Here is a 27,629-nt window from a genome sequence, read left to right as displayed (position 1 = left end):
CACTGACACATTTCAAATGGTTTTTAGAGTGTGTGCAGAGCCACAAGTTGTTTCACCACCAGATTGGAAAGTAATGAATCCGAAGTGCAGTCTTTTAGGAGCTTATTCTCTAACGTGCAAGTCAACATTCACACTATCTCACATGTGCAATATTCTTGTAATAACCGTTTGACTGAAGTTTCCAAATATATTGCTTTTTGAGAAATCTACTGGTAAGGCTAATTTAGGAAGATAATAAACATAATTTTATCTATCCCTCATTTCCGTCTAAATACATGGACGTCTGTGGAGGAACAGAGGGTTGTCCACAAACCAGAGGGTTTGTGGTTCCGTCCCCGGCACCTCCAATCCGCGTTCCTTGAGCAAGATCCTGAATCAAAAATTCCCCCTGTTCTGACAGTGTATGAATAGTTTGTGATACAAAAGCGCTGCGTGCATAATTGCTGTATGACTCGTGTGTGAATGCATCTTGTACAGAGCTTTGAGAGGTCAATAAGTCTTGTGAAGTGCTATATAAATACAGTAGATTTAGACAATTTATGAATGTATTTGGTGAACTGGTTGTAATATGCTTTCAGTCCGAATAGAGGGAATACTACAATTGCAACTGAGGGACTGTTTCGGTTAATAAGTGAAAACAGCCAGTTTTGTGGTTTCAAACACAAACACGTCACCTCAAGTAAAAAGTGGAGTCAGATCACAGTATACCCCCTGGCTGAGTTGTCAGTTCCAGCCCTCTCTCCAGCCCTGCCCCTGTCCAAGGCCTTGCTTGTTGTTTGTGTTTTTGCTGTGTTGCCTTAGTTGCCTGGAAAAGATGCAGGACCTCTTTATGGGGGGTAGCCTATAATTGTGGGGGACTACATTCAGACCCATGGAAATGGGGAGGGGGGGATTATGCCTCCATTGGCACTGGGCCTGACTGTTGCCATGGCACATCTATTGTTCCCCCCAGCAGCACATGGGTATGGCACAGAAACCTCCAGTGCAAATGGTTTTTTTTCCTGGTGCTGTAATGATTGTGAATTAATAGATCCACTGCAGCATAATAAAAAGATAAAATACTCCAGTATCTCAGAGGCATGTTGGTGCAGACACACATGCAGGCAATAAAACCCGAGTCTGCTTTTACAAAGCCATCTGCACGTGTCTTGATACACCACATGCAGTCATGGGGATCAAAAATTGCTCGAGCTTCACATAGCTGCGACCTTTAGCTCCATTTACTCGACTGTTGCATTTCAAACTCCCAGCGAGTCGAAGCTCCCCGAGTAGTATGAGTCATGAGAGGAAGGCAATCACGGGCGGTGATGTGGACCGCTGCAGGGCAAGCCCCGTTGTGGAGGAATACCCTTGAGAAAGTCCACGCCGTCTGCAAACGACTGCTCACACAGGTACTGGGAATCAGCCAATCGCGGACGTGCTATTATACCCTCTACGCCGAGATGTCCAATCAGCGTCTCCCTTGCAGTACAAGCTCCCATGCCATTGGTCGGAATGAGACAAGGGCGTTTTGTTTGTTTCTGTAGCTCCAACAGCACCATCTCTGGCAGGTGGTGTGTGCGCTTTAACCCGCACTGTAGGCGCATGTTCCGGGCCGTAGGACGCTCGCTGTAGGGCTTTAAAGACTCTTTACGTGGCTACTTGTCGTTTTTTTTTTTAGGGGCGCCGCAGTTTCCGCGTTACGTGCCGCTACGTCTCCTTTAAAGCCGCCGGGCAGCGCAGCCATGATCGCCGGGGATCCCCCTCTCCGAGCCGGACCCGCTGGTCAGCGGTGAATCAGACACCCAGCGCTCCTTCATCACTGCGGCTTCAGAGGAGAAGAAAGGAGGCGGAAAAAGCCCCAACATGTTGATGCTGCTCCTCCAGTGAGTGGCACCGAGAGAGGGAGGAAAACCAGCCGCCGACAGGCTCTCTCAACCCGGGGGCTGCCTCACCTCAGCCGCTGCGGATCCCCCCGTTCGCCGTGGATGACATTTGCTCGGAAGCGGTCGTGCCTTTTGTTTTCATTTCGGGAAGAGACGAGCGACATGCGGATCCGCGGACGCCTCGGAGCGGAGGTTCTCTCGCTGCCGTGAAAATGAGGAAGCGGCTGCACGAAGACCCAGAAAATGGCAAGACGGTCTCGTCGTCCGCGGGCCCGGATTTCAGTAAAATGAGAAGGAAAGGAGCGAGTGCGACCGCGGCATGATTTCTCGTGTCCCCCCCGCGGAATGACTGGTGAGACGGCGGAGGAAGAGAAGACGCAGCATCGATGAAGACGATCTGGAACAAGTTTTGAGTCGCTCACAATGAACACAAACACTTTTCGATCGTTTCTATTATATTAAAAAGAGGTTATTTTCGCCTTGGGGAGATTTTCTAAATCACCATTCATCTATTTTTTCGCATTGTAACCATTTTGAGTTATTGTTATCATTTTTTTTTTGTTGATATTTCTGATCCGGATCCAGCCCCGACTGCTCAATGGAAGTATGTTATCAGCTGCCGGTTTTGCCTCTAGACAGGCCGGTTCCCCAGCATGTACTCAGCCGGAGGGGAGCCATTAGTTTCAGCTCCAGCTCTTCTCTCTTCGGGGCCCCTGATCCAAGACAGCTGTCACAGGTAAAATACAAATCTGAAAAGAAATCTTGAACTAATCTCTTCTGTTGTTGCAATTGGAACAGCAGCTTTGTCCCTGGGAACCACTCGGGCCTTAAAACGGCACATTTCTTTAACAGACACATGAATAAGCCACAGGAATCTTGCAGGTGGTTGTTGGATATCTAGGCCCCAACACACACAGACGTGCTGAACACTCACCCTGCACAGATGCACGGTACATTGTCTTATCTCTTAGACCTAAAACACACAGCAGCTAGCCCATCTCCTAAAACCAATTTGCATTTGTGCATGTTCCCCACAGATAAAGGCTCTCTCTGCTCATACTTTAGCCAGCACTGATGGCGTGATGCCTGCAGTACACCAGTTTACTTCTGGGAGTCGGTACGTTTGTCAGAAGGAACGTGCCACACTGATATTTATGTTCGTGTCCCTTGACATATTGACAGTAGGCACATAAATCATTGAGTCACTCTTGAACTTCCTGCTTTCTCAGAGTCTTGAATTCTTGAAATTGTGCCTCTGTATTTCTGCTTTGCGGTGACAGAAAAGAAAAGAAAGGTAGGCCTCAAACCCCAGTCTTCATGGCGTGGGGTAACATTTTTGCCTGACTCTCATGCACTCTGGCACACGATCACACGAGCACCCATGATGCATTAGCCAAGCACTGAGTCACTGTTGTGTTTGAGCATGTGTCTCAGAGGGTGAAAACCCCATTAGGCCGTGTCTAGTAGACTTGTTTAACTAACTAACACATGTGTAACCTCCACTCCGAGAAAAGTTGCACGTCAAGTCATGAGTCGAGCACCTTCCCCACTACGCTACACTCTTTAAAATTTAAACAACATCCTTTTTATCGCTTCAGTAGTTTTGCCGCACAATGTATTCTCACCTCCTTGGCTCACGTCCCGCTAGTTGCTCATGAACCCGAGGTTTCCACCGCTCTGAATGGGATTTCCCAAACACATTAACCAAGCATTAAGTCAGTCTTTGACTGTGGGAGCAACCTCTTCAATGGGCTGTCCATTAGTGCTTTGTGCAGGACCCTGCTCCACATAACCATCCATGTGTGTCCGCTTTGAACTTCACCACACCATCACAGGCAGCTTCGTCAAAGACTAATTCATGAACCTCCATAGGATGCCGTTTGTCAGCCGACCTAAAGGTTGCTCGTCTTCTGTCGTCTTTTGTTAGATAAATTGGTGGGAGATGATTTATCTGACCGTCGGTTTAGCTGGACATCCATCCATTCACTTCAAATATTCAGTTAGAATCCGGGTCACTTCCTCATCACTCTGTGCCTTTGTTAGCAAGACTAATACAAGTAATCCCGGGCCCTGTACTGGGGTTTCCCTTGCCATCCAAGATCCAAAATGGAGAATCCATAATGGTATAATGCACGATTGTTCATTCTCTGCATACAAACACGAGTGCGAAGCTATTGTGTCTCTCGGGAAAGTTCACCAGTTCTTTTCTCAACAGGGTCAGAGTTCATTTCCAATTGGCAGGTGTGAGATGTGCTGTTGTTTGTTGTGAATAAGGGTCATTTCCGACAAGCAGTGCTCTCTGGAGCGCTAAGTGAGTTCTCCAGGCAAAACAATAATTGTTTGCATGTCATTTTTGGAGAGACGTCATCAAATCACACAAGGGTTACAGCAAGGGGGGGCCAGTAATTCAACCGCTGACATATTCTTATGTTCCGCCTGAATGTTGGGGGAGCGTGCATGTGCGCATACGGCACCGTCACTCACCCATTTGTTACATAGGCAATTACACTTCTACAAATATTGTGCTTCGGGCCCTATTTATGACCATAAGGGTGCATTTGTCCTCGGTGGCTGCTGTGTTTTCGTGTGTGGTTCCACAGGCCTGTTGTTTGTGGAAGCTGGGCTGGACTCCCATTGCAGAAAGAAGCAGTTAGGCATGTGCCTGGGCTCTGTGGGCAGTGGTTTGGCTCATCGCCAGACTCACAGATGGCCCGAGTCTCAGTCTCTTGTCTTTCGCCGGCTATCTTGTTCTGCTCCCTCACAAGCTCCCCCCCCTCCCCCCCTCTTTCTCTTTCTCCTCCACCCCCCACCCACACACCCACCCCCCACCAGCCTTCCTCGCAGATGAAGACATTTCCTCTTGTAACCAGAGGACGAAAGGGTAGGGTTGAGGACATGACCGATTCTCAGAAGAATATGTCACTCAGTGGTCATGGAATGCCTATGGGTGTGAATATGCTGTTGAGGAGGCGCTGAAAAGTGCAGCGACGTTAAATAAATGGGCTTATTTGTCTAGTACAATGCCTCTATTGTTTTGTCATCACAATGCATGTTTGCTGCGTGTTGATTAATTCCCCAAAGTGAGGTGGAAGATGATTTCGAATTCTGCTCGTCACGCGGCTCCCAATTCAAACTATATGTGACACGTGTATTTGCATGTTAAGTTTCCTTGGAACTACGGCACCGATGGCACACAAGAGATACAAGAATCAATAAACGGATGCACGGTATTGATGTGGTCCGGGTAGTCACATGGCTTTTGACGATAATGGGAGGAAAGGAGCTTAGACTGGAAACACTGATCTGCCGTCATCTCTGTCCATCATATCACAGTCAGAGATATCGTCAAGCTTACGTTGGTCCTTGACCCTGTGTCGACTCCTTTTCATTGTGGATCTTAAGGCCCAGCAGATGATGATAGGCCTGTGCGTACGAATGGGAGATAGCGCCGCTTGTTTCATCCACACTATGAACATTTCTGTGCAGATCCTGATAAGGAACGCACTGAAGGGCTTCTTTCTGAGGGAGTTACTTTGTTGATTTTAACTGAACCGATAAGGTGTTGTTTTTTTTATATCCTTCGGCGGAGTGCAATCGGATTGACGTCGTTTCAGGATGTGGTAAGAATGCTGAAAGAGCCATTCAGAGTCTGAGCCTGGAGTTTCACAACCTTTCTCAAAAACTTTAACCCTCGAGCGGCCAAAAGCTAGTGGGCCCTGTTTGTTATTAAGTGAGGATGTGTATTATTTAGTAAATATACTGGAGCCAAACCTTACATCCTGTCTTCGTTTAAACATACACACACGGCCTGTTTCTCTGCCTGTCTGTCTCTCTCGGTAAGGGGCCCCTCTTATCACATGACCGTTCTGTTTTTGTGCTGCAGTGTCGAGTGCAATCGGCCGTGAGAAGGTGGCTCCACATATCAACACACCAAGGGACGCAATGTCAAGGGCTAACTGGCTGAATATATATCATATTTTCTGGAGTCATATAGACATATGAGATGAGCCTATACAGGAACAGGGGATTTATTTACCAGCGTAACTAGTTTTAAACCCCAAATAGCTGTCCACAGGCGCACTGGTCGGGGACCTGGGTTTTGTTTGCCCTTCTCAGAAGGTTGAGACTTCCAAGGGTGGGGGGTGTGCATTAAGCTGCCCCAGAGAAGCAATTAGAGCCTGGGGATGATGTTTGAAATGAATGAAATTCCTGTGCAGGGTAGACTGCTTCGGAGAATACAGTATGAAACAGGTCTGCCCCTTCCCCCACTAATTTACTCTGCTTGTATCATTGAGTACTGCTAAAAGCACATTTATAGGCCTCTTAAAACGCTCCGTGTAAAGAACGCTTAAATCATTTTATGACACTTTACCTTCCAGTAAAAAAAGGTTGCAGATATATTACTGCTCGACAGCACGCTGCTTTGGTCTTTGGCAGCAACTCTGCCCTGTCATTTGCCGACTAAGACATTGGGCCAATTCACCCCAGGCCTCTCTTCAAACCAGCAGCCCTCTCTCCAACACTCACTGCAGCTGGAGTGTGTCACAGTGGAGAGTGTTCTCATAAAACACTCTTACAACAGGTAGACTCCATCCGTGGCTTTTTGTGTATGCAGCAGCTTGTGCACAAAGCACACACACACACACATACAAATATACTCACTCCAAACCTGTCCACATTTATGGCCTAGCACTCAGTTACTGGAATGTGCCGTCCCACACAGCACAGTGCTGCAAGAGGTTATAACTCAGAAGGAAGCTTTCAGTTTATAAAACCATTAGTCCTGCTGCTGTTATCTCACAAATTGCGTGTGTGTGTGGTGTGTGCGTGCGTGCAATGCTTTGTTTCTGATATGACAGGACTACAGCCAGCTTCCTCAATGTATTGGCCCGCCTAGACTTACCGACTACACAATAGGCTTGTCTTCTGCTAAATGCAAATTGTGAGGCTTAATGACACAGCGATGACGTGTGAGAATGCTGTGCCGGGCAGTGGACTGTTGAATACCTTTCAAAGGGTGTATGACAACAATATCAGCGCAATCACAATGCTATGACGACAACACAGCAGGTTTGGAAAAAACCCGCTGAGCTGTTTCGAATGACTTCTTGCAACTTAGCCAATACATTATGATTAAGCTATGCAGACACACGCTCAGCAAACATCCATGGGAACATAAAGCGGATATTCAACATGCCTTTACTGAATTTCACCAGATTCCAGGAAGGACTATAGGTCACTTCATTTCCCAGTTCAAAACCTTGTGTGATGTTGTTAACACCCTTTTGATAGAGTCTGAAAATGACAAATGTTTAAGCCCAGGGGTTTGTCACACAGTCAGAAGTTTAGACATCACGTGACCTTCTGACCTCAGAAACCTGAGTTGTGTGACCCCATGCTGCAGGACTAAGCTGAGATAAGAAACAGAGCCGTGTGTAAACAAGCTTATGAGGAATTGCAGGGATCACAATAAAACAGTTGTTATGCTGTAGTAAAACTCTATAGTAAAACCAAACTGAATTTGACTTGTTCTCAGACTGCTGCAAGCTAAGTTTAGAGTTTTTAAAGCTTCATTGAAATGAACAGAAAAAGAAATGTTGTCTGCACGCAATTTTGGAAATTGTCCGGCTGTTAGATGTACAAGTACCTACACATACTCTAGTTGGCTTCAATCAAATTTCATGCTTCATATAGTTGTAAATCCAATATATTTCCTGAACAATTTCCCTGGCTCATTTCACACTCGCCGGCAAGCAATTGGCAAAACCAAGGTTTTTGTACGCACTAAACTATGTGTTACTGAGCGTATAAACCTGTAATAATTATACTTCAGACTTGTTTTTCTGGTTGTCTCACAAAGTTAGCAGTGTCCAGGATACGACAGAGATGGACAGTTGATGCCTTTGTTCCTTGATAGCCATGTGAGTTAAAATGCTTCACTTTACACGCCACTTTTGCATGAGCCTGAAGTGAAAAAAACGCCACAGGCCAACAGATTGTTAGAATTTTTAATCCCAGCCCTGTCTTGTTTGGTGCCAGAGGCTGTGGGTCAATTGCAAACTGGCAACCAGTAAGCGCTGGTCCCTACGGCTACAATCGAAAATGACAACAGTTTCTCTATTGAAATGTAAAGTATTTTCCCTACAAATTGTTTACGGTCTCAATTTCAGTTGTGTACATAAAGTATGTGACTTGTTTAGAGTGAATTTGCTTGATTAACAAAAGTCTTGTGCTATTTTTTCGCTAGGTTTCATCCAACATCCTAAAGTTAGGACACTATTTGGCTCTCATACTGACAACGATGGTGTTTAAGGTTTTAAGTCCACATCATGTAACGCTAAAGAAACCCACAGATGAAGTCTCATATGTTGTATCCGTGTTTGTCTTGAATCTGCTCATGATTTAACTGCAGATTTGGATACCTTTTGTTGAGACACACCCGTTAGCCACTATGATCACTGCCTGTGATATGGGCATTCTACCACCATGTTGCTCTTTGGAGGACTGAGATTCACCTCTGCTGTGCTTTTAATCTGCACATCTTTGTATGACCAGTTCAGCTACTCTGAGAATTTTAAGCCTCTCTCAAAAACTAAAATGTCTTAAAAGAATACCCACATCTATAGTAGATGCACAACAATTGATGTTCGCAGTAGCCAAGTCATAAATCAATCAAATTTTATTTGTATAGCCCATATTCAAAAATTACAATTCGTCTCATAGGGCTTTAACAGGATGTGACATCCTCTGTCCTTAACCCTCAGCAAGAGTAAGGAAAAACTACTTAAAAAACCCTTGTACAGGGTTAAAATACGTAGAAACCTCAGAGAGAGACACATGTTAGGGATCCCTCAAGTCATCACCTCTCAATCAACTTAGCACGTACATGTTTTGTCTCTGTTCAGCCTAACAACAAGTTTGTAAACCCGTCTTCTGAGGATGTAGTTATCCTAACCGTATTATCCCAAAGAGACTTCTATATGATGCCGATACTAAAGTCTAAAACACAAAACGTGAAGATTTTGCACGCAGCGCAACCACAAGCTAAACCACTACATTCCCAATGTTTCATGTGATTCCTAATAGGCTTATTCAAAGAATTACAGCAGATCAGAGTGATTCAACTTAGACGTAATAATAAACTAAAATGTACATTTCAAGAGACCCAAGGATCCTTTACATGTGTCACTAGGGACCAACAATTTATAAACTTACATTGATTTATTGTGCAACTGTAATATAAAGTTCACGTCCTGTCCTTGACAACCTGCATCTCTGTCTCCCTAATTGCCCATCGCCCCTCAGCTGTGAAGCATAGATGCCGATAACACATGGCTTGTAGAGAGAGACTGAAGTTAATGTTGGTCCATGACAGGACAACCGGCACATGGTTTTGTGTATGTTGGCACTGCAAGGCGTAGCAGGGGTGTGTGTGATATGGGCTGGCCTTTTCAAGGGTAAAATGTGACTTTTCACTCCAGTCACACTGGGAATGTGACATTGATACAGCTTTTTTTCTCTTGCCCCCTCCTTCTTACAGCTCACGAGGGAGCACATGTCAGTATCCACTTAAATTCCAACTGGTGGCTGCCCCAATAAGAGTGTGAGAGTTTGTGTGTGTGTGTTTATGTCAATGTTTTTGCTGAAATCTCTGGCCAAAAGGTTTGTTTTGGTCAGTATTGGCAAGGCAGGACACACTTCGATTCCCAGCCCTGGAGCCAGCAATATACAGTTCCCAGGCAGCTGATATCAACCTTACACACACACACACACACACACACACACACACACACACACACACACACACACACACAGCGACACACACACACACACAGCGACACACACACACACACACACACACACACACACACACACACACACACACAAAATAAGATACACGCAGCTCAGGCACACACAATCTATACTGCTCACACTAACCTGGTGCTATGTGTAAACACAGAGGCTTGTTGACAATAAAATACAGCTTTGCAGATTACCAAGCCTGAGTCAAGCTGTTTGCTAGCCGGAAAAATATTATCTTTGGATTGGCAGCTGTCATGAGCTTAGAGGACAGACAGTGTGTGTGTGTGTGTCTGGACTCTAAGGATATGAATTATTCTAGCTTGTACACTTGTGTTTGAATGTATTTGTGTTTGTGGTGTGACGCGGTAATGGTTTATTTTTGAATATTCCCAGAATGTCGACATACAGAGCAGTACTGGGCTCCAGTTCGTTTTTTTAGCTTTAAAGATACACAGGCATAACTTTAAACATGTTGTCTTTCTTTGGACAGTGGATAGGGGACCCCTGCAGGTTAGTTGGTGTAGTGCTTGGCCAACAGGCCTATTACTATCTGTCCAGTTATCCCCTTTGTTATTCATTCAGCAAATCAAAAGTTGGCAATCATTGGACCAAACACTGTCATTAAACCTAACGCCACCATTGGACCAGCCGCTTGTCCAATGTTTTTAAACAAATAGACAGCGAGTCCATAAGACAACCAGCCAGGCATGGGGTGTTTCCCAATTCTTCTGTAGAATTTGTCCTGTCATAACTGTATAACAATGAACTACATTGTGTTTAACAGTTCTTACATGTCCCCAATCTCTTTGACTGTGGGCCTGTCTGTCATAGTCGGACTGGCTGCTGGGAATAGCAGGAGAAATCCTACAGAATTAGTGGGCCTGAAGAAAGTCCATAAAGCTTTTAACCATCCTTGACAAGCAGGTAGAACTCAGCCTAACACCAGCCCTCTGTGGACATGTTATTCAGGGTGTGCCTGAGGGTGTGCTGCGTGCGTGTGCCTGGATTGTGCTCACCACCACAGACTCGTAATTCTGTGGGAAACACTGGAATGGATAACCCTAGAGGAGGGTAACCCCAGAAGGGAGAGAAGAGAGTCAGCCTGGAGGGGGTTCAGGATGTGTGGAGTGCATAGAGAGGTGAGCCAACACCTCAGTGTAACCCGGAGCAGCTGTCTGTTGACATAGCAAATATGCAGTATCCACAGTTGTACTTGCCACAATTGACTCTGCTGCTGCAGCTGCTGTTGTTGGCTCTATGCGGTGCAGACAATTGAAGACAAAGGAGACAACTCAACAACTTTATTTGCTGAAGGGTTGGGACAGCTTAGAAATGTTCGATCCGGTTTGATATCGAAGTTAGAAACCACACTCGAGCAGTTAAGTCAACTTGTAACTCCCGTCCAGTTGGTGGTGGTGATCCATCTCTTACCTGGTTTGCTTACTGACAATAAATATGAAAGAAGAGGATGAAGCAGAAAATGAAGAGGCACCGTGATCAGCAGGAAAAAAAGTTTATATTTCTTGCAACAACCATTCAACTCTGTTGGCTTCATATCGGAAACATTCCCTTATTGGCATGGTTTTAAGTTTTATTTGACACAGAGTCTCCCATATCTCCTCTCCTCTTCACCCCAAGAAGCTCATGAACTTTCCAGTAAACAGTCACAATATGTGCCTTGTGCATCTTTACCCTTTACTTTACAAAAACATGATTGGCATGTTGCTAACCTCAGCTTGGTCGTAAATTGCACGGCTCATCTGACACTAATGGCTCTGTTAGTCTATTGTTTAAACACACATAATAAGTTGTAATTACAAATTCAGGACAAGTTTGATCTAGTACATTGATTGCGTCAACACCGGTTGCTGACGTAGGTTATTCTGCCAAGATTGTCATCATGAGAAATGTCACTTCAGCTGGTTCCTTTAAAATCAAACTGGTTTAAGCTCTTGCACTGGACCTGCCCCCGAAACCGGAAATTGTTATCCACATTTTGGCAACTTATTATTCCTCCGAGATTAACAGAAGTCCCCATATCAAAAAAATACTGTTCTAAGAGATCAGATTCATACCAGAAAGGAATCATGAACATTGTTATCTGTCCTTGAAGCGATCTCAGTTAAGAAACAATAAGTTCTTAACTGTTTGTCTTTAGGTATGGTGTCTCTGACTAGTCAGAATTGGCACCTGGATCACCTGAGATCCACCTCTTTGATTCAAACGGTATGGAAGATGATGGATTTACAAAGTATGTCTTTACGACTGCTTTAGCCTCATACAATATTCACTTCAGCCCGTTCATTAAATTCTCTGTTTGTGAATCTTTAATACACATGTCAAGGAGAAAATCAAGATCTAATGTCCAAATCTAGACTTTCAATAGCTACTCTTTAGAAAAACGTTGATCTTGCATATCTTAAATTTAAACCTAAACATACAATCCGGGAATGTTTTAATTAATACGTTGTTATAATTATCAAATAATCTGCAACTGGGGAATGGGCAATCAAATTCATCTAAATAGTCATTAATGTTCTTTTAAATCTACAAACTTTTAATCTTTTCGAAGTTTCTAGAGCAAATTAAAGCAGAGTTTCTTTGAAGGAAGAGAAAAACAAATATCATTGTAAATATCTATTTATGGGAACTGCTGTGCTTGTCCGTGTGTCTGCATGTGTTTCTCACATGACTGATAGCGGTATTGAAGGTGCCGTATCAGGCTGATGATATGGAGCTGGAACATCGTTATCAGTGTAGCAGTGTATGAACACACACACGGTCACAAACAGCAGATTGTAGTGGCAGCACTACATTTCACCACCCGCCACTATTCAAGCTCTGTGTTTGCATTAAGAATCGCTTGTGTTTTTGAGATGTGTGTGTGTGTGTGTGCTTGGGGGTTATGAAGTTGTAAATATTATGATGTGCCAACATAAGTGCAACATTATAGCAGTGTCAACACTGGACAGTTGTTAATGATGTTCCTTTTGTTTTTGTTCAGAGACGAGGAGCCATCTCCTATGACAGCTCTGACCAGACAGCGCTGTACATTCGTATGCTAGGTAAGTCTTTTGCCGATCTTTCTGCACACAGACACACATGTATATTCACCAGACACACTTGCACACTTTTTCCAGATATAAGTAGGTCTATCTCCTCCATGACTATGTCCCTTTCTAATACACAATGGCTCACAAAGTAGTGAGATGAATCAGAAATGCAGAGGGGGATGTTGAGATTACGAAGAGAGGGGGATACACTCGAGCGCACACCCAGAGTCCGCTCAATCCCTGGCCTTTTGGTAATCTCTCAATCACAATAGGCTTAGCTTGTGTGTGCGTCTTTATTGCTGGAGTATCTTTTGAAGTTTGACCAGATTTGTAACGAGTGCAGGATTTCATTTCACCCCTAAACAGACATGTGTTTATGTACAAGTGTGTGTGCGTGTGCGCGTGCACATCCATTTGCCCAGTGCTACCCAGAGCAACCCCAAACAGGATAAGCTGTTTAGAAATTGGATGGGAGGATGGAGGGTTCATAGCTCTGCGAGGCAGATGGAGCCAGATGCATGCAGGAAGCAGCCAGATCAGCCACGGCTTCCTAATCAATAAGGTTATTGCGGATAATGGTGCGATTAGAGCCTGGCTGCACCCCTGACATTAGTCCACCACACACAGATGTGCCTTCACATGCAACTTTTACCACCCTAATTAATAGATCTGATGCTGTTGACTGGGAGTGAGCAGCATTAAAGAAGGAAGGGAGAATAGCTCAGTGTTTTCCTGTCAGTGTCGTGTCGTTCATAGTTATCAGATTGCTGCTGTGAAGCGTAGTGAGTGGGCAGGGACCATTAAACGGCAGGAGCAGTTTAGGGCTTACTCATACCTTGGTTGAAATCCTGTTTACTGAAGCTTTCACGTAATATTTCTATATCTCTCCAGCTCGAAAAATGCCCTTGACTGCTGTCACATGTGTCTACTTGCAGTAACAGCAATTTATTGAGCTGACTGGAGGAGCTTTAGCTTTTTAATCATTTTACTTAGTATAATGGCAGTCCCATACGTCACCAGCATAAAGCATCTGTCTCTGTAGATTTTATATTAAATTGAGTGTTAGGAGAGGCACTGTAATGCAGACCGGTGTTTGCGCGGGCCAGGGTTCACTCCGCCAAGTAAATGCTGATGTGCTTGCAAATAGCGAGACTCTGAGCTTTCACCACATCAGTTATAATGACATGACCTACATCCACCCAAGAGCACCAGCACTAATGCACCGCAGGGGAAACATGGACCCTGGGACTCTTAAAACACACTAATCACACGAGTGCACACATACGTGCTGAGCCCGGGCACATGCATCTGCAGCTGTGACAGATGTATGAGGACACACACGGACACACACGGACACACACACACACACACAAACACACACACACACACACACACTGCCCTAGAAGTGAATGATTTTTGTTTTGATTTTGCACGTGAGCTGCCACTGATATGGATTCACTCTCCACATTCTTATAATAACTTTACAAACAGCTTTTAAAAATATTGTTAAATTGTAATTCTTAGTTTATGATATTTTGATAGGAGCTTGTGTAGTATTCAAACAGCTGTTTGCAAATACGTAACATGCTGGTTGGGGGGACACACCTGTGTGACTGCTTTGAATTGAATTCTGATGCACACATTTAAAATAACATACCATTTGCAGTTTTTGCACCTTGATCAGTTTAAAGCCATATAGTGTATTGCTAGTGTTGCCTGGAATGACGCACTGGCATTTTATTACATCAGCGTCATAGCACCATTGTCTGACTATGCTCTCACTGCTCCTGACTACAGTCCACCAGTCTGGCCTATCCTTGTTCCTCTGCCTGACTAATAAACACAGTCATAGATGGACTGCACGTCACGCTCAGTGGTTCTGAGTACTAATAGCAGAGCAGACTGTCCTGACATGACATTGCCGGCTCAGCTGTTTAATCAACTTGTCTGTCCATTGAATTTTCTCTTCCGGGACATGTGAGTGCGTGTCTGTGAATGACTCTGCCTGCACGTGGATAGTACACTACAGGCCAGACCTGGGTCAAACAGTATTTACAAAATCACATCTTTTGCTTCTATTAGTTTGCTTGAAGCACCCAAATGTTGGGTTTTACCACAATTTTGATCACAAAAAGCATTAGGCACTAAATATCACACAGGCAGACAAAAAACAAATACAAAAGTTACAAGATGCAGTTTAGAGAACAGGGATAACATCAGCCAATTAAAAAATGACAATTAAAAAAAGTGAATACCATATTATTGAGTTCCATTTTTAAATGGCTCAATGAAAGAAACTGTGATGTAAAATAGATTGACAAGAAAAAGTAAGGGAGCCCTTTGGAATTATCTCCATTTCTGTATAAATTTGCCCTCATCTAAGTTTCTCTCATGAACAAACACAATCTATTTTAATTAATAACACACATATGTGCTGGTCCATAGTTAATACATCGTTCAAATGTCCACAGCGTAGGTTGGTAAACTATATGAAGCCTGAGGCCAATGACGTCAACAGAGGTGTATTAATGACCGGAGTTAGTAAACCTGGATTCCAGTCAATGAAACCTGACACACTCAAACTTCTGACAAATCTGCTGATGCGGGCGGCGCCTCGAAGGACACTTCAGATCAAAATAGGATTGATTTCCGTAAAGCTGCAAAGATATTTGTGTCCACAGTTTGATAAACTCTCTGTGAATAGAGATCATTTAGTTCTGTGGCTACTCTGTGCTAAGAATACTCTGAAGACACAACACAGAATGATCATAGAGGTTAAAAACAACCCCAGTGTAACAGCTACTGGCTTGAAGGAATCACAGGAATCTGTTCTCATGACTCTACTATATCCGTAGTACATGTTGAGCATGGTGTCTATGGCAGGACTCCATGGAAGAAGCTACTGCTCTCCAAAACAAACATCACAGAGGCCTAAAATTTGCCAGAGAGGAAACTTGACACTCAATAACACCACGAGAGTGTTTTTTGAACTGATGAAACAAAGCTGGAGTTGTTTGGGAGGAACACAAAGAACCGTGTGTGGGGTAAAAAGGTCACGGCAGTACGGTGGAGTGAGCATCGTAATTTGAAGCTGCTTCCATCATTGAGGGAGTGAAATGAGTCCTACATTTACCAAGGTATAATAACAAGGTGGCTGTGCACCAGCTGAATGTTAGTAGTTGTTGGGTGACGCAGCACGACAACGACAATAATAAAATCTACCTCTTTGAACTTCTCCTGTCAGAGTGAAAATCTTTAACAGTAGAGATGCTGTGGTTTGACCTCCAGAGAGACTCCCATATGATCTGCAGCTGTAAAAACTGCCTGTTTGAGGTTATGCCTGCCAACGGAGGATTTGACCATCGACTGTATGTGAAGATGGACAGTTTGATGTCTCCTCAAAAGTGAAGCCAAAGCGTCTGGCTGGCCCCCTGGTGGCTGGCTGCAGTATAGCTCATAAACCCCGCCTCCTCCATGTGACACATTGGCAAAACTAAAAAGTCAAAGTACACGTTGAATACATTTATTTGTCTTTTTAGGTCTTATTGTTATCCAATGAATGGACTCTTGCGTTAAAAAGGTTAAGGGCTTCTGTTGTGGTAAAGCTCATCCTTGTGACTCCAGTGTGTAATGCATAAAAAACCCCGATTATGAATACTACTTAACCAAGCACATTCAGACACACTTTCCAAGCAGCATAAATCTTGAGGAAATAAGTGTTGATTTCTTCCAGGAGATGTGAGAGTGAGAAGTCAGGTTGGATTTGAACCGGAACGAAGAGGCTCCCATCCATACGTGTGCATCGACTTCCGAACTCTTCACAGTGAGTATGAACCCGTGTCTGTGAGTGTATCATGAGCCAGTTCCATTGACCCTACAGCGGGTTATCAAACCATATCTCCACACACTTTGTTCCTTTCCAGAAAGATTGGGAGGAAGTTTGTGCTCATTGTTTCGTATAATGATAAAGACCAAGGTGTGTCTTAGTGTAAATCTAGTGCGAGGCTTTTTATCAAAGCTCTTTAAATAGCGGTGTGATAAAGTAGCCGCCTTTGCACTTACTCAAACCTTTTTATAAAACATCAAACGCTTACTGTGTGTGTGTGTGTGTGTGTGTGTGTGTGTGTGTGTGTGTGTGTGTGTGTGTGTGTGTGTGTGTGTGTGTGTGTGTGTGTGTGTGTGTGTGTGTGTGTGTGTGTGTGTGTGTGTGTGTGTGTGTGTGTGTGTGTGTGTGTGTGTCACCTAAAAGTAATCCTACCTCACGCTGACGTTTTTCCGGTCACGGTTTATACAGACGCAGTGCTTTTGTTTGTGTGTGTGTGACCACTGACAAAGCATGTCTCCTGTGTGAGTCCAGACGAAAGGCTTATGAGTGGGCGGCTGTGTCAGCAGTGACTGTTTGAATATCGCTGTGTTGGTGTCAGATCCCCACCGGGTTTGTGCGACTCAAATGATACCCCGGGCCTAATGAGCTTTTGAAATGAACATGACTTTGTTGCCGTTCTCGCACGCACTATCTATTGTGTAATTTTATTTGTGTGTGTGCAGCACGGTTGGAATCTGGGTCGACGTCGGCCGACTCTGCTCCTGAGAGGAGGGTCCACAGACTGCTCAGCTTCCAGAGGTACCTGCACTCCTCCCGCCTTCTGCGAGGAATCCCCCAGCAGATCCCCCTCCACCTGCTCGATGAAGACTACACCGGCCAGGCCAGAGTACGACACCCACATTTCTTTAATGACGCCACAATGAATTGCTTTGTGTTGACCTCCTCACTCATTGTGTGTCTCGTTTCCCTCTCTTTCCAGTGCATGCTGGGAAAGGTCGGGAGCTGGAATTTTGATATTTTCCTCTTAGACAAGTTGACTAACGGTGAGTGAAATATTTTTCAGAAGTTGTTTTAAAAGTCATGATAACGGAAGTGATGCAGCTCTGACGGGAGATTCCTGCAACTCGGCCTAAGATTCAAAGTGCTAACAATGGTGCCATCTGTTGGATGACCAACACGCAGGATGTACTGTGTGAAAATTAACACTTTCATTAAATGACGACATTGTAAAAACAAAAAAACACCTCGAATGCAGTTTAGTGTGCGGACACCAGAGTTGTGAAATATTTTTTTAGTGCAGCTGCAACATTTCAACAACATCCAACAGAAGATCTTACAGCTTCTTCCTCCACTTTCTTCACTTTGAGGCACAAACATAGGTACATATAGGGTGAAATCTTAAAGATGACATATATATTCCTGCTCTGACAGCAGCCTCACTAGATCAGAATGTTCTCCAGTCACAGCACACGTTCTTCCATGTACCTGTCTCGACTTGTTGAACCTCAAAGACCGAGACGAGGCAGAAGCTGCTTACTGCCTTAAAAGGAAAAAATATGAAAAGTCTTAACCAAGTGCTTGAAGTAAAAAGAGAATGCCCCCCAAAAAAACATACCTCCTGTAATGTAATGGGTATAATACAGTTGTAGATTGTGCTGATCTGATCCGTCCTCTTGTTCAGGAAACGGCCTGATCACCCTGACCTCCCACCTGCTGAACCAGTATGGCCTGGTGGAGCTCTTCCAGCTGGACATGGTCAAACTCTGGAGGTTCCTGGTCATGGTCCAGGAGGACTACCACAGCGACAACCCCTACCACAACGCTGTGCACGCTGCAGACGTCACGCAGGCCATGTACTGCTACATGCAGGAGCCCAAGGTGAGATGGGGCAGCCTAGAGTGTGGATACCGGACCCGGGCTTTCTTCTTCATTTGTTTTATATTGCACATGCTTTTGATCGCGGAGAACATCGGGTTCTGGTTGGGCTTGTTTAGTTATCTCTCAGGCGGGTTGAATATTCTACATTTAAAGCAAATTGACTTTAGTTTCTTCTTTATCTAAGCTAATGCCTCCAGGTCAATCAGTAGATGACTCACAGTGCACAGCCAGGAGTCCATCTGATGAATGTTAGTTAATGTATGAGTGATATCTAATGTCTTATCAGTGTATAACTTTGAGATGTATGAGTGCATCAATCAAGGGGCACTATATTTTAATGTTGTCACCTTTGTGTTGCTGTCTTGTGTGCGCAGCTTGCAAAGTCTCTGACCTCCTACGACATCCTGCTGGGACTGTTAGCAGCCGCCACTCATGACCTGGACCATCCTGGGGTCAATCAGCCTTTCCTCATCAAGACAGACCACTATCTAGCTTCACTCTATAGGGTAGGACCTGATGACACTCACGGTTTAGCTTGACAGAACTGAATATGTGTGTGTTTACAATTCCTCCCTTTGAACTCCCAGAATACCTCGGTTCTGGAAAGCCACCACTGGAAGTCGGCAGTGGGTCTCCTCAGAGAAACTGGGCTGTTCTCCCACCTGCCTCCTGAGGACAGGTCAGTTTGACTCTGAGAAAAAAATGCCTACACACCAGAAAGTTACACTTGTTAGTTCAGAACTAGTTACTTCGCTTTTCTGCTAAGCTGTGTAGATAAAAATACCAACGTGTACCAGGTTTTGGGCTGAAAACAGACGTTGTGAAATAAATGTTCTTTCTGCCCCCGCAGCCTGAACCTGGAGAGGGACTTGGGCTCCTTAATCCTGGCCACAGACATCAGCAGACAGAATGAGTACTTGTCCAGGTTCCGCTTGCACCTGGACCAGGACAACCTGTGCTTAAGCAAAGCCGGCCACCGACACTTCATCCTGCAGGTCTGTTTACCTCCTCTGCTTTTCAGGCCACTACTTCTGCATCCGAGCAAAATGCTCAGGCTCTTACTCTGTCTTTTTTTGGCATCTTGTGCAGATGGGTCTGAAGTGCGCAGACATCTGTAACCCCTGCAGACCCTGGGCGCTGAGCAAACAGTGGAGTGAGAAAGTGACGCAGGAGTTCTTCCAACAAGGTTCTCTTCAATTACGTTACATTATCTACCTATTTGTACATTTAACTATTATTATTACTTTAGTTCTTCATTCTTTTTGTGTTTATTCTCTAATAAAACTACATAAATGTTGTATTAAAATGGCATCAAATGACTTACTGGTCTTTACGCTCTTGTAGGAGACGTTGAGAAGAAGCACAGACTTCTTGTCAGCCCACTTTGCGACAGAGAGATAAACACAGTTGGAAACATTCAAATAGGTAAGTAGCCGTCTGTTACATCTGTTTGCTGTGTCTGATGTTTAACATTAATCTGCATGTGCTGCCTCTCCTCCTCCCTCCTCAGGCTTCATGACGTATGTGGCGGAGCCGCTGTTTGCAGAATGGGCTCGTTTCTCTGACACCCGTCTGTCTCAGACCATGCTGGGCCACATGGGGCTGAACAAGGCCAGCTGGAGCGGCCTGCAGCAGGAACAAAGCTCCGTCTCAGAGGAGGCGGAGGCCAGCAAAGCCAGCACCGACGCAGAAGACGCTGCGGCCGCAGGAGGAAGCAGCTCCAAAGAAATACCTCAGGGAAACAGAAAATCCTGACACTCCTTGTGTGCCCTTTCACTTCTGCCTCCTGACCCCTGACCCTGGTCTCACGGCCCCAACACACACTGGGAGCCGAGTGGTGCATCCAACGGCCCACAGACCCATCCCTGCCCCACCGCTGCCCCACCTGATCCATCTCCTTGTTTATGTTTTGTTGCTTTTGCCTCCCATCCTGATAAACCACTGATTTTATTTAATTTATTTAATTTTTAATTCCTCTTTTTGTTTTGGCATAGAGCAATACATAGATACCTCATTTGGCTACTGCTGTATTTTCTGTTTTTTGCTTTGTTTTATTTATTTGTCCACTGTAGTTTTGGCATTACTAACTGAACACACCACTTGTTGTGTCGGTGAACCTTAAAGGGGAAAGCGGTATACGAACCGAAGACGAATACTTTTTTCCTGGTATTTTGAAGTGCCATTCGAAAAGAAAGATTTGAAGAATGTTCTGAACTGAACTGACGGAGGCAACTCGAGTATTCAGACACGAGACCCTCCTCGGACTTTAGAATAATGCCCAGTTGCATTTGTGTTGAAGATTCTTCCTCATGTAAAAAAAAACGAGAAAAAAAGAAAAATGTGACAAGCCCGGTCCTTTTGCTGCCTCTATGAAGACTGTTTACGCATTAGTCCTTATTCGTTGTTTCTCCCTCGAACTGAAGTGAATCACGTTGGCTCGACGGTTTGCCTTCGGAAACACGGATGTGAAGAACCACTCGTTTGAACTGTCATCCCACTGTTGAAGCCATGAGCAGAATCTCACCCGAACGCACACCAGATGCCATAAGTAACTCCACCTCCGCTAAAAATGGGTTCCTGCACTCCGGAGTAAAGATGGCTACGGATGTGCAGCGTCGTCTCTGTGACATCTCCAAGACGTCTTGGAAGGTATTAAAGAAATTCGCCCTGTTTTTCTTGTCGTTGATTTTTATCTTCCAGTGCTGGTTGAACTCGGATAGCGTCACTCCCAGACTGGAGATCTCAAACTTTCTGCACATGTATCTCACCTGGAACTCCGCTCAACGCAACTTGACTCGCTCAGGGGTTTTGCCAGTCTCTTATTATTAAGAGGGAGAGGAGGAGGAGGAGGGGGAGGAGGAGGAGGAGGGGGAGGAGGTGACTGCGGGAGATGCAAGGGTTTATTTCTTGTTTTTGTTTTGTTTGTGTGTTGTTTTTTTGGCTAGGATCTACTGAAGGAGACTCTTCCTCTCCGCAGAATGTCTCTCACAGCCACATGCAACCTTAAGGACTGCTCAATTGATGCCTTATAACTATGCACAAACTATGCTAAGTGACCAAACCAACTCCTGTTCCCATCAAGTGCATGGTGTGCTTGTCTTTGAATGCACTGTCCAATCCCTTGGCCTTTTGTTGTGAGGAACAACTCCAGCTGTCCTTTACTTTCTTCTTCTTCTTCTTCTTTTTGTACGGAAACAAAATTGGTCGAGTGACTTTGAACATTCCATTTCTTTATGTTTGGTTTGTCTACTTCGATTCTGTATAGTGGCACAAATTGTGTTTGTGTTTGAACATTTTGAAAGATAACAGGTGCTTTTCTTACTTTAGCTGATTTGTATTTTTGCTGTAAGTGCTGTAAGACTGTTGATAAAACTGTTTACAATTTGTTGCGACAGCCATTTTCGGGAAGACTTCGGTGTCGAGCCAGATTTTGTAAGAGCTTTGGTGTATTGACATTTTTGATACATGCCTGTTGCAGTTACAATTTGAATAATAAAACCTGTTGTTGACAAATGTTTGACTTTCACACAGTTGGGGCTCATGTTAACAAACCATTTCGTTATGTAATTTTGTTCAGTGCTTCTGTTGACTGAGACTGACTGTACAAATATAAACTCAGGTGACTAACTTCATAGCACACTTACAAGTCAAATAAAAGTAAAGTACACAAAGGCAAATTGAAGATCACACGGCTTTGGGAACAGACACAAAACTGATATAACAGATGCAAGAAGAGATTAAAACATTCAATACATTTTTTTTGAATGTTTCATTCATTTTTTTTTAAAGATTAAAGTGGTCAGATCAGAACCTGGAGAAAGGACACCTATACAAATGTGTCCATAAGAGCATCAGGAGTTTGACAGATGAATCTTCTCAGGGAGATGTTTCTAAAGAGTGGGAACCCTGACAGAAGGTTCTGTCACCTCGGGTCCTCGTCCGGGACTGTTGAATGGTGAGCTGGGTCTTCGCTGAGGACTCCAGGCCACACAAACCGGAGTTTGCTCTCTTTAGCAGACTTGGTGGAGTCTGTCTGCTGTGTTTTGGAGAAGCTGTAATTCATGTAGACTCTGTTGCCTCAGACAGATGAAGACATGAATGACAAGCTGGACTATATTGACAAGTTACATTAAAGTGAGGTCATTGTCCAAGGGGGATGCCAAGACTTGGGAAAGAGAGCCCAGGTGCTTCAGAGCCAATAGTCATCACCTCATTCTTTTCAATATTTAGCTGCAAGAAATTCTGAGCCATCCAGCATTTTCTACACAGGATAAAGTCAAAGACACGAAGCAAGTCAGGACTGACGATAAACTTTTATTCAGACTCGACAGTTCAATTAAATTTTCCTGGAAGACAACTCTTCTACAATATTTTTGCTTTATAAATTTAAATCTATGACACGTCTGTTCCACTTTCCCTTATAAAAACTTCAGAGTTGACGAAAAGCAGCAACTGCACTAACATAAATAAAACAGGTATCAATGTGCAATCAGTCACTTTGAATTAAATACTGCCTAAAACCTCAACTGCAATGAGTTGATGGGTCACATTTCTGGACTGAGGCTTGGAAACATGATTACTGGCAACATCTAAACCTCTGGGATACTGAAAACAGCATGTACCTTCCCATGACTTCTTTAAATAAGCAATGTATTTTTTGAGTTATCTACAATCACGGTATTTGTTAAGTGTTGATACTGAACAATGAGTCTTTGTTCTGGGAAAACGTGTTAGTGTTCTGCAATGAGTGGCAAATATTATCAAAAGAGGCACTGATAGAGAAACAAAACACTGCGCATGTACCTGAACTGCCTGAGCTTTGCTTAACAGTAAGAGTATCTTTTCCTCACCCTTAAAGCATCATGGGAAACAAGATACGTTTTGTTTTTTTAAAGAAAGAAAAAGGATTTGGCATTTAAACACTGGCATCACTGGAATGTCTTTGGCTCTTAAAAGCAAATCGTAGTAGAGATAAATTACATCAACTAAAACTGAAAAACATATATTAGAACCAACAAAAAATTATAATAAGTGGCAATATTAGCAACTATGACACTGTTTGCACAGGATCAACACAAAACGAAAAAATAACAGATTGACGGAAGGAATATTATTATAATTATGTTAACGGAAAAAAACTATTTAAACCCCAACATAAATACTTGTATTCCAATGATAAATTAGTCCACTGGTCTGTATACATATATAAACAAGACATCACAATATCCCACACGTAAAAAGGTGCTCGCTTCCTTCTGCAGTAGAAGAACTTAAGCTTTTACAGAGCAATTAGGAACTGGGATATAAAACTGATGTGTGCAACAATTTTAATACAAACCTAATGAAGACTTATTAAATTTAATAACATAAAAGTATTGTGTAGTGTTGCTTCAACCAGCACTTGGTGCCTTTGACATTTTCTCTCAGGACAAAAAAAAATAAATCACTTCCATAAAACAGATTGTGAATGCTATGTTATAAAAGTGCAAAAAACATGAGGCTGATCATCGGATGTGACACTTTAGAGATGACCCATACTTGGAGCGGCCCGTTGTCGAGATCAGGCAGAATCCCTTGCCCTTCCAGCAGGTATTAAAAAAGTGTTGATAAGGCACTTTAAAATGTCCACAGCACTCGTTGGACTGAGTTCAGAAGCAGCTGTTCACAGCAAATTCTTTTTTCCAGTTGATTTCAACATGTGCTGCCCAAACTGTGAAAACAGACAGACGACTAAATTAAGTACAGACCACGTAGATATAGGTCACATGGGTCATATTTCATTGTGTGTATAACCCAGTTATTTTTAGAAACACATTCTTCACTCAGTCTGCTAATGATGAACTAATGGCAGATTTTTGTGTAGACGAATCTTTCTAAGATAATTGTTTAGCTAAAAATCAGACAAATAAACAGTGTCTCACCAAAGGGGTTTCGTTTCGAGGCTTCACTTCTGGAACTGGAAGTTGGAAATCCTCCTTGTCCTCTTGTTCACTGTTGTGTCGATAGCGGTGGGCGAACTTGCGTTTCAGGGCCTCAGCGATGAGAGCGGCAGGATCCATAGGCCCACTGGACTTTAGTCTACCATCGCCTTCTGATGGACGACTGTGAAAACACACAGGCAACGAGTTCTCTATGTTTTCTGGCTTCAAAAATCACTTTGTCTGTATTTGAAGGTTTGAATATGTCTGAAGTAGAGACTTACCTTTTGACTGATCGCAACTTGACTTTGTTGATGTCCTTCAGGATATCCAGCATGCTGGGGATATCTGCCGACCTCGACTCCAAAATCGTCTCCCCGTCTGTCTTCTTCCCTCTGCGCTCTTTTATCAAGTCTATGGCTGAAAATGTCCGCTGGAGGCTCGAAGGTGGTGGGGGAGGTGGTGGTGGAGGAGGAGGAGGCGGGGGAGGGGGAGGTAGGGTACCAGAGGGTGCAGGGGGGGGCATAGGGGGTCCTGAGATTGCAACAAAGAGGAATATTAAAGCAGTTTAACTTTTGAGATTCCGCTGCCACCTAGTGGACACTTTGTATTACTACAGGGGAGAAAAGGGGGAAAACAAACAGCTCAATTCTCTCCACTCAGTACTGAGGAGCAGAGTGCAAGATTTGGAGGTTGTGTTATGAGATACCTGGCTGTGTGCTTTTTTCCTGAGCCAGGACGATTTGCGCTATCTGTATTCTGAGTTTGGCAAGTTCTGTCTCGAGAGCACCGATCTTCTGAATGGCCTCATCGTTGACTTTTGATGGCCCCTGAGGGTCAGGAGCCCCCTGGTGCAGGCTGGGCAGTGACCTGCGGCGGTTTAACGGTCTTCTCCCAGGATGAGGGCGTTGGGCTCGAAAGACAAATCCTGGTGGAATCCCTGACCTGCTTTGAAAAGACAGTATCAATACTGATGATTAAGAGAAACACAATTTCCAAGACACTTATCATGCAAATATGTTGATTATCTGCCTCTCACCTGGGTCTGCCTAAGTAATCTTCATCCTCCTCCTCCCCCTCCTCGTCTTCATCCTGGTCAATCCAGCTGACATCAGCCAGAGACGCCACCTGACAGTTCTGCCTCCTCAAGACACCAGAGTTCTCAGCGTACGGATGAAGCTGTCAGAGAAAGAGCCACAATCAACAATTTTACACAATGAAAAGAAAAACATTCCAGAGAAGAAAACAGATAAGTACACATTACAATAGTGTTAAATTGTAACAATTTACAGTAATTTGGAAAAACTGAGGATAGTTCAGAAAAAAAATGGGGAAGGAGGAGTTGTTCTTAAAAAACTGTTCAGGTAAATGAGTAGGTCGTCAATCAGCTCAAGGTTGTTAAAGGTTGCCGAACAAACTGACCTAAAGCAGACATACTGCATTCCACATAGCTAGAGTGGGAGGCTGGAGACAGAAGAAAGGAAGAAAAGAGAAAGCACAATGTTGAAGGAGACAGGAAAGAAAAGACTATTAAAATCAGTTTCTTTATGTACATGCCACTGACAAATTGCAAAAGACTGGTTTGTTAACGCCTGAACAAATGTATCTCTGTACTCATGACTTCAACCACTCTGTTTATGGTTCAGAAACGAAAACAGTAAGACAGGCAGAGGTAAACAAAAGTTGAAGAGGGTGCGTGATTTGCTGTCACATGACAGTGACTCCGACAGAAAGGAGAGACTGGCAGAGAGAGAAGAAAGTGACAAACTTAAAAGAACTTGAAATCACTGTATGCCACTATCTCAAAATACAAGACATTCAGGTCGCAGGTTCAAAGATTAAATGACACCACACAACATAATTAACGATCCTGTTTCTCTTCCCTCACCTGAAAATGAACCCTGGGGCAGGGTTGGAGGGGAAGATTAGAAGCTATTCTCCTCACAATGCTTCTCGAGGACCCGTAGGGCTTGGCTGATCCAGAAGCCTGTAAAACAAAACATAATACATGACTTACATCACAAATAAAACATTTTGATAAGTGTTTATCTATTATTGGCATTCAAGTGGAAACAAACGTATATTTCTTTTCACATATGTTACAACACTTTAATGATGAGCTGTCAGATAATCAGAGACAGGACAATAATCCTAAAATGAAAGATCACTCAGAAGACTTGTGGGCCAGACTCCTACATACCAGGTCCACCTCAATCCTTTCATTCTCTTTGCTCATTTCTGTCGTCATGTTTCACAAGAGCAGACGCACACGTGCCTGAAAACCAATGGCATTATCACCGAGTGGTCGTCTAGAAGAAAAACACAACACAAAACAAACAAGGGTCAGGGATTCAGATTGAAACACACAACATAAAACCAACGAGGATGACTTGAAGTACTTGAAATATACCTGTGTAAATATGCTCCAGTATTATAAAAGGCATTCTGAATCTTGTATTGACCAATCACAATTTACTATCCCAATATTATCATTGCTTAAAATACAGATATTATTCGTATGCTGGTGTGTTTGATTGTTTTGTTTGCTACTGGATGCCTTAATATTTGATCGATTAGGGAATTAGTATGTGCCTGATCGAATTTATTGTAATGAGTGGCAACATGGTAAAATAAGTTCATGGAATGAATAAAAACGCTTTTACTTAAGCAGGGCAGCTCCAGATGTAGATAAACAACACAATGTGATGTGTCCAGATATATATTAGCAACTGTCATTGAAATTTACCATTCATGAATTCGACGCTTAACTTTTAACTGCTGTAAAGCTCGAAACACTCGCTACGTCTAAGTATGAAATCATTTCAGACTGATGCGAGCTAAGTTTAAAGGCTAACGTGCTAATAATCTACGTCAGAACAAGGGGCTCCAAACTTTAGCTAACTGTGTGGCTAACTGATGCTAACAGCGGCAGCTAAGTCCAAACAACTTGACCAAACGTTGACAAATTAATTAATCATATGTGGAAGACTCACAAAACTGTGGAAACAGCCCAGACGACGTGTTAACGACATACACATATTGAAATATTAACTGAGAACATGTTTGACTTTGGTACAAACTCACCGAGCCGGGTGTTAACTGCTAACTGCTAACTTTCCTCATCTTTCCACCTTGTTGGAATCGTTCAAGAGGCGGTCAGTGGGAAACATCTAAGCCAATTGGATTATACGGACCACAGGGGGGTGGGTTGTAATTTGTTAGGGTCCTATTGGTTGTTCTCAGTGATTGACAGATGCTTCTACTAATCACATTTGACGTTTGAAAC

The 27,629-nt window shown here is 43.7% G+C and overlaps 2 protein-coding genes and 1 long non-coding RNA gene across 10 annotated transcripts; 2 read left to right on the top strand and 1 right to left on the bottom strand.

The window, feature by feature from the left end:
* The first annotated feature begins 1,576 nt into the window (after nucleotides 1-1,576).
* pde7a (phosphodiesterase 7A) lies at nucleotides 1,577-21,938 on the top strand. Of its 7 annotated transcripts, XM_053412231.1 has the most exons (13): nucleotides 1,577-2,333; nucleotides 2,451-2,601; nucleotides 12,673-12,733; nucleotides 16,455-16,544; nucleotides 17,270-17,433; nucleotides 17,527-17,590; nucleotides 18,229-18,425; nucleotides 18,800-18,931; nucleotides 19,013-19,104; nucleotides 19,276-19,420; nucleotides 19,515-19,611; nucleotides 19,770-19,850; nucleotides 19,936-21,938. In XM_053412231.1, exons 2-13 carry the CDS (start codon nucleotides 2,464-2,466, stop codon nucleotides 20,178-20,180), a joined length of 1,506 nt encoding a protein of 501 aa, XP_053268206.1. In that variant the 5' UTR covers nucleotides 1,577-2,333; nucleotides 2,451-2,463; the 3' UTR covers nucleotides 20,181-21,938. The 7 variants fall into 7 exon arrangements, with proteins under 7 accessions (XP_053268206.1, XP_053268207.1, XP_053268205.1 ...); XM_053412232.1 differs by having other exon boundaries at nucleotides 1,578-2,601; nucleotides 16,458-16,544; XM_053412230.1 differs by having other exon boundaries at nucleotides 1,578-2,601.
* LOC128425567 (uncharacterized) lies at nucleotides 2,622-2,982 on the top strand. The gene is made up of 2 exons (XR_008333158.1): nucleotides 2,622-2,815; nucleotides 2,903-2,982. It is a non-coding gene; the product is annotated as an uncharacterized LOC128425567 (long non-coding RNA).
* Nucleotides 21,939-22,719: 781 nt separating the features above from the next.
* mtfr1 (mitochondrial fission regulator 1) lies at nucleotides 22,720-27,507 on the bottom strand. 2 transcript variants are annotated; one of them, XM_053412220.1, is made up of 8 exons: nucleotides 27,428-27,507; nucleotides 26,544-26,652; nucleotides 26,232-26,330; nucleotides 25,383-25,522; nucleotides 25,053-25,291; nucleotides 24,628-24,877; nucleotides 24,347-24,527; nucleotides 22,720-24,135 (listed from the first exon to the last, which is right to left on the bottom strand). In XM_053412220.1, the coding sequence occupies exons 2-8, from the start codon at nucleotides 26,589-26,591 to the stop codon at nucleotides 24,088-24,090; spliced, it is 1,005 nt and encodes a 334-aa protein (XP_053268195.1). In that variant the 5' UTR covers nucleotides 26,592-26,652; nucleotides 27,428-27,507; the 3' UTR covers nucleotides 22,720-24,087. The 2 variants fall into 2 exon arrangements, with proteins under 2 accessions (XP_053268195.1, XP_053268196.1); XM_053412221.1 differs by having other exon boundaries at nucleotides 25,053-25,288.
* Between the last annotated feature and the right edge of the window lie 122 nt (nucleotides 27,508-27,629).

The sequence above is a fragment of the Pleuronectes platessa genome, chromosome 20 (assembly GCF_947347685.1).
Source record: "Pleuronectes platessa chromosome 20, fPlePla1.1, whole genome shotgun sequence".
In the NCBI taxonomy this organism is placed as follows: Eukaryota; Metazoa; Chordata; class Actinopteri; order Pleuronectiformes; family Pleuronectidae; genus Pleuronectes; species Pleuronectes platessa.
The sequence above is the reverse complement of the archived record's forward strand: the minus strand, read 5'-3'. Positions and strand labels throughout refer to the sequence as shown.

What these genes read in the sequence shown, in the direction of transcription:
- pde7a (XM_053412231.1), top strand. Translation starts at nt 2,464, where the DNA reads ATGGAAGTATGTTATCAGCTGCCGGTTTTGCCTCTAGACAGGCCGGTT. An exon ending in GCTACATGCAGGAGCCCAAG is followed by an intron (nt 18,426 to 18,799) that starts GTGAGATGGGGC and finishes TTGTGTGCGCAG; the next exon opens with CTTGCAAAGTCTCTGACCTC. An exon ending in GCAGGAGTTCTTCCAACAAG is followed by an intron (nt 19,612 to 19,769) that starts GTTCTCTTCAAT and finishes ACGCTCTTGTAG; the next exon opens with GAGACGTTGAGAAGAAGCAC.
- mtfr1 (XM_053412220.1), bottom strand. Translation starts at nt 26,591, where the DNA reads ATGACGACAGAAATGAGCAAAGAGAATGAAAGGATTGAGGTGGACCTG. An exon ending in GCCCCAGGGTTCATTTTCAG is followed by an intron (nt 25,523 to 26,231) that starts GTGAGGGAAGAG and finishes TTTCTCTGACAG; the next exon opens with CTTCATCCGTACGCTGAGAA. An exon ending in AAGTTGCGATCAGTCAAAAG is followed by an intron (nt 24,528 to 24,627) that starts GTAAGTCTCTAC and finishes GTGTTTTCACAG; the next exon opens with TCGTCCATCAGAAGGCGATG.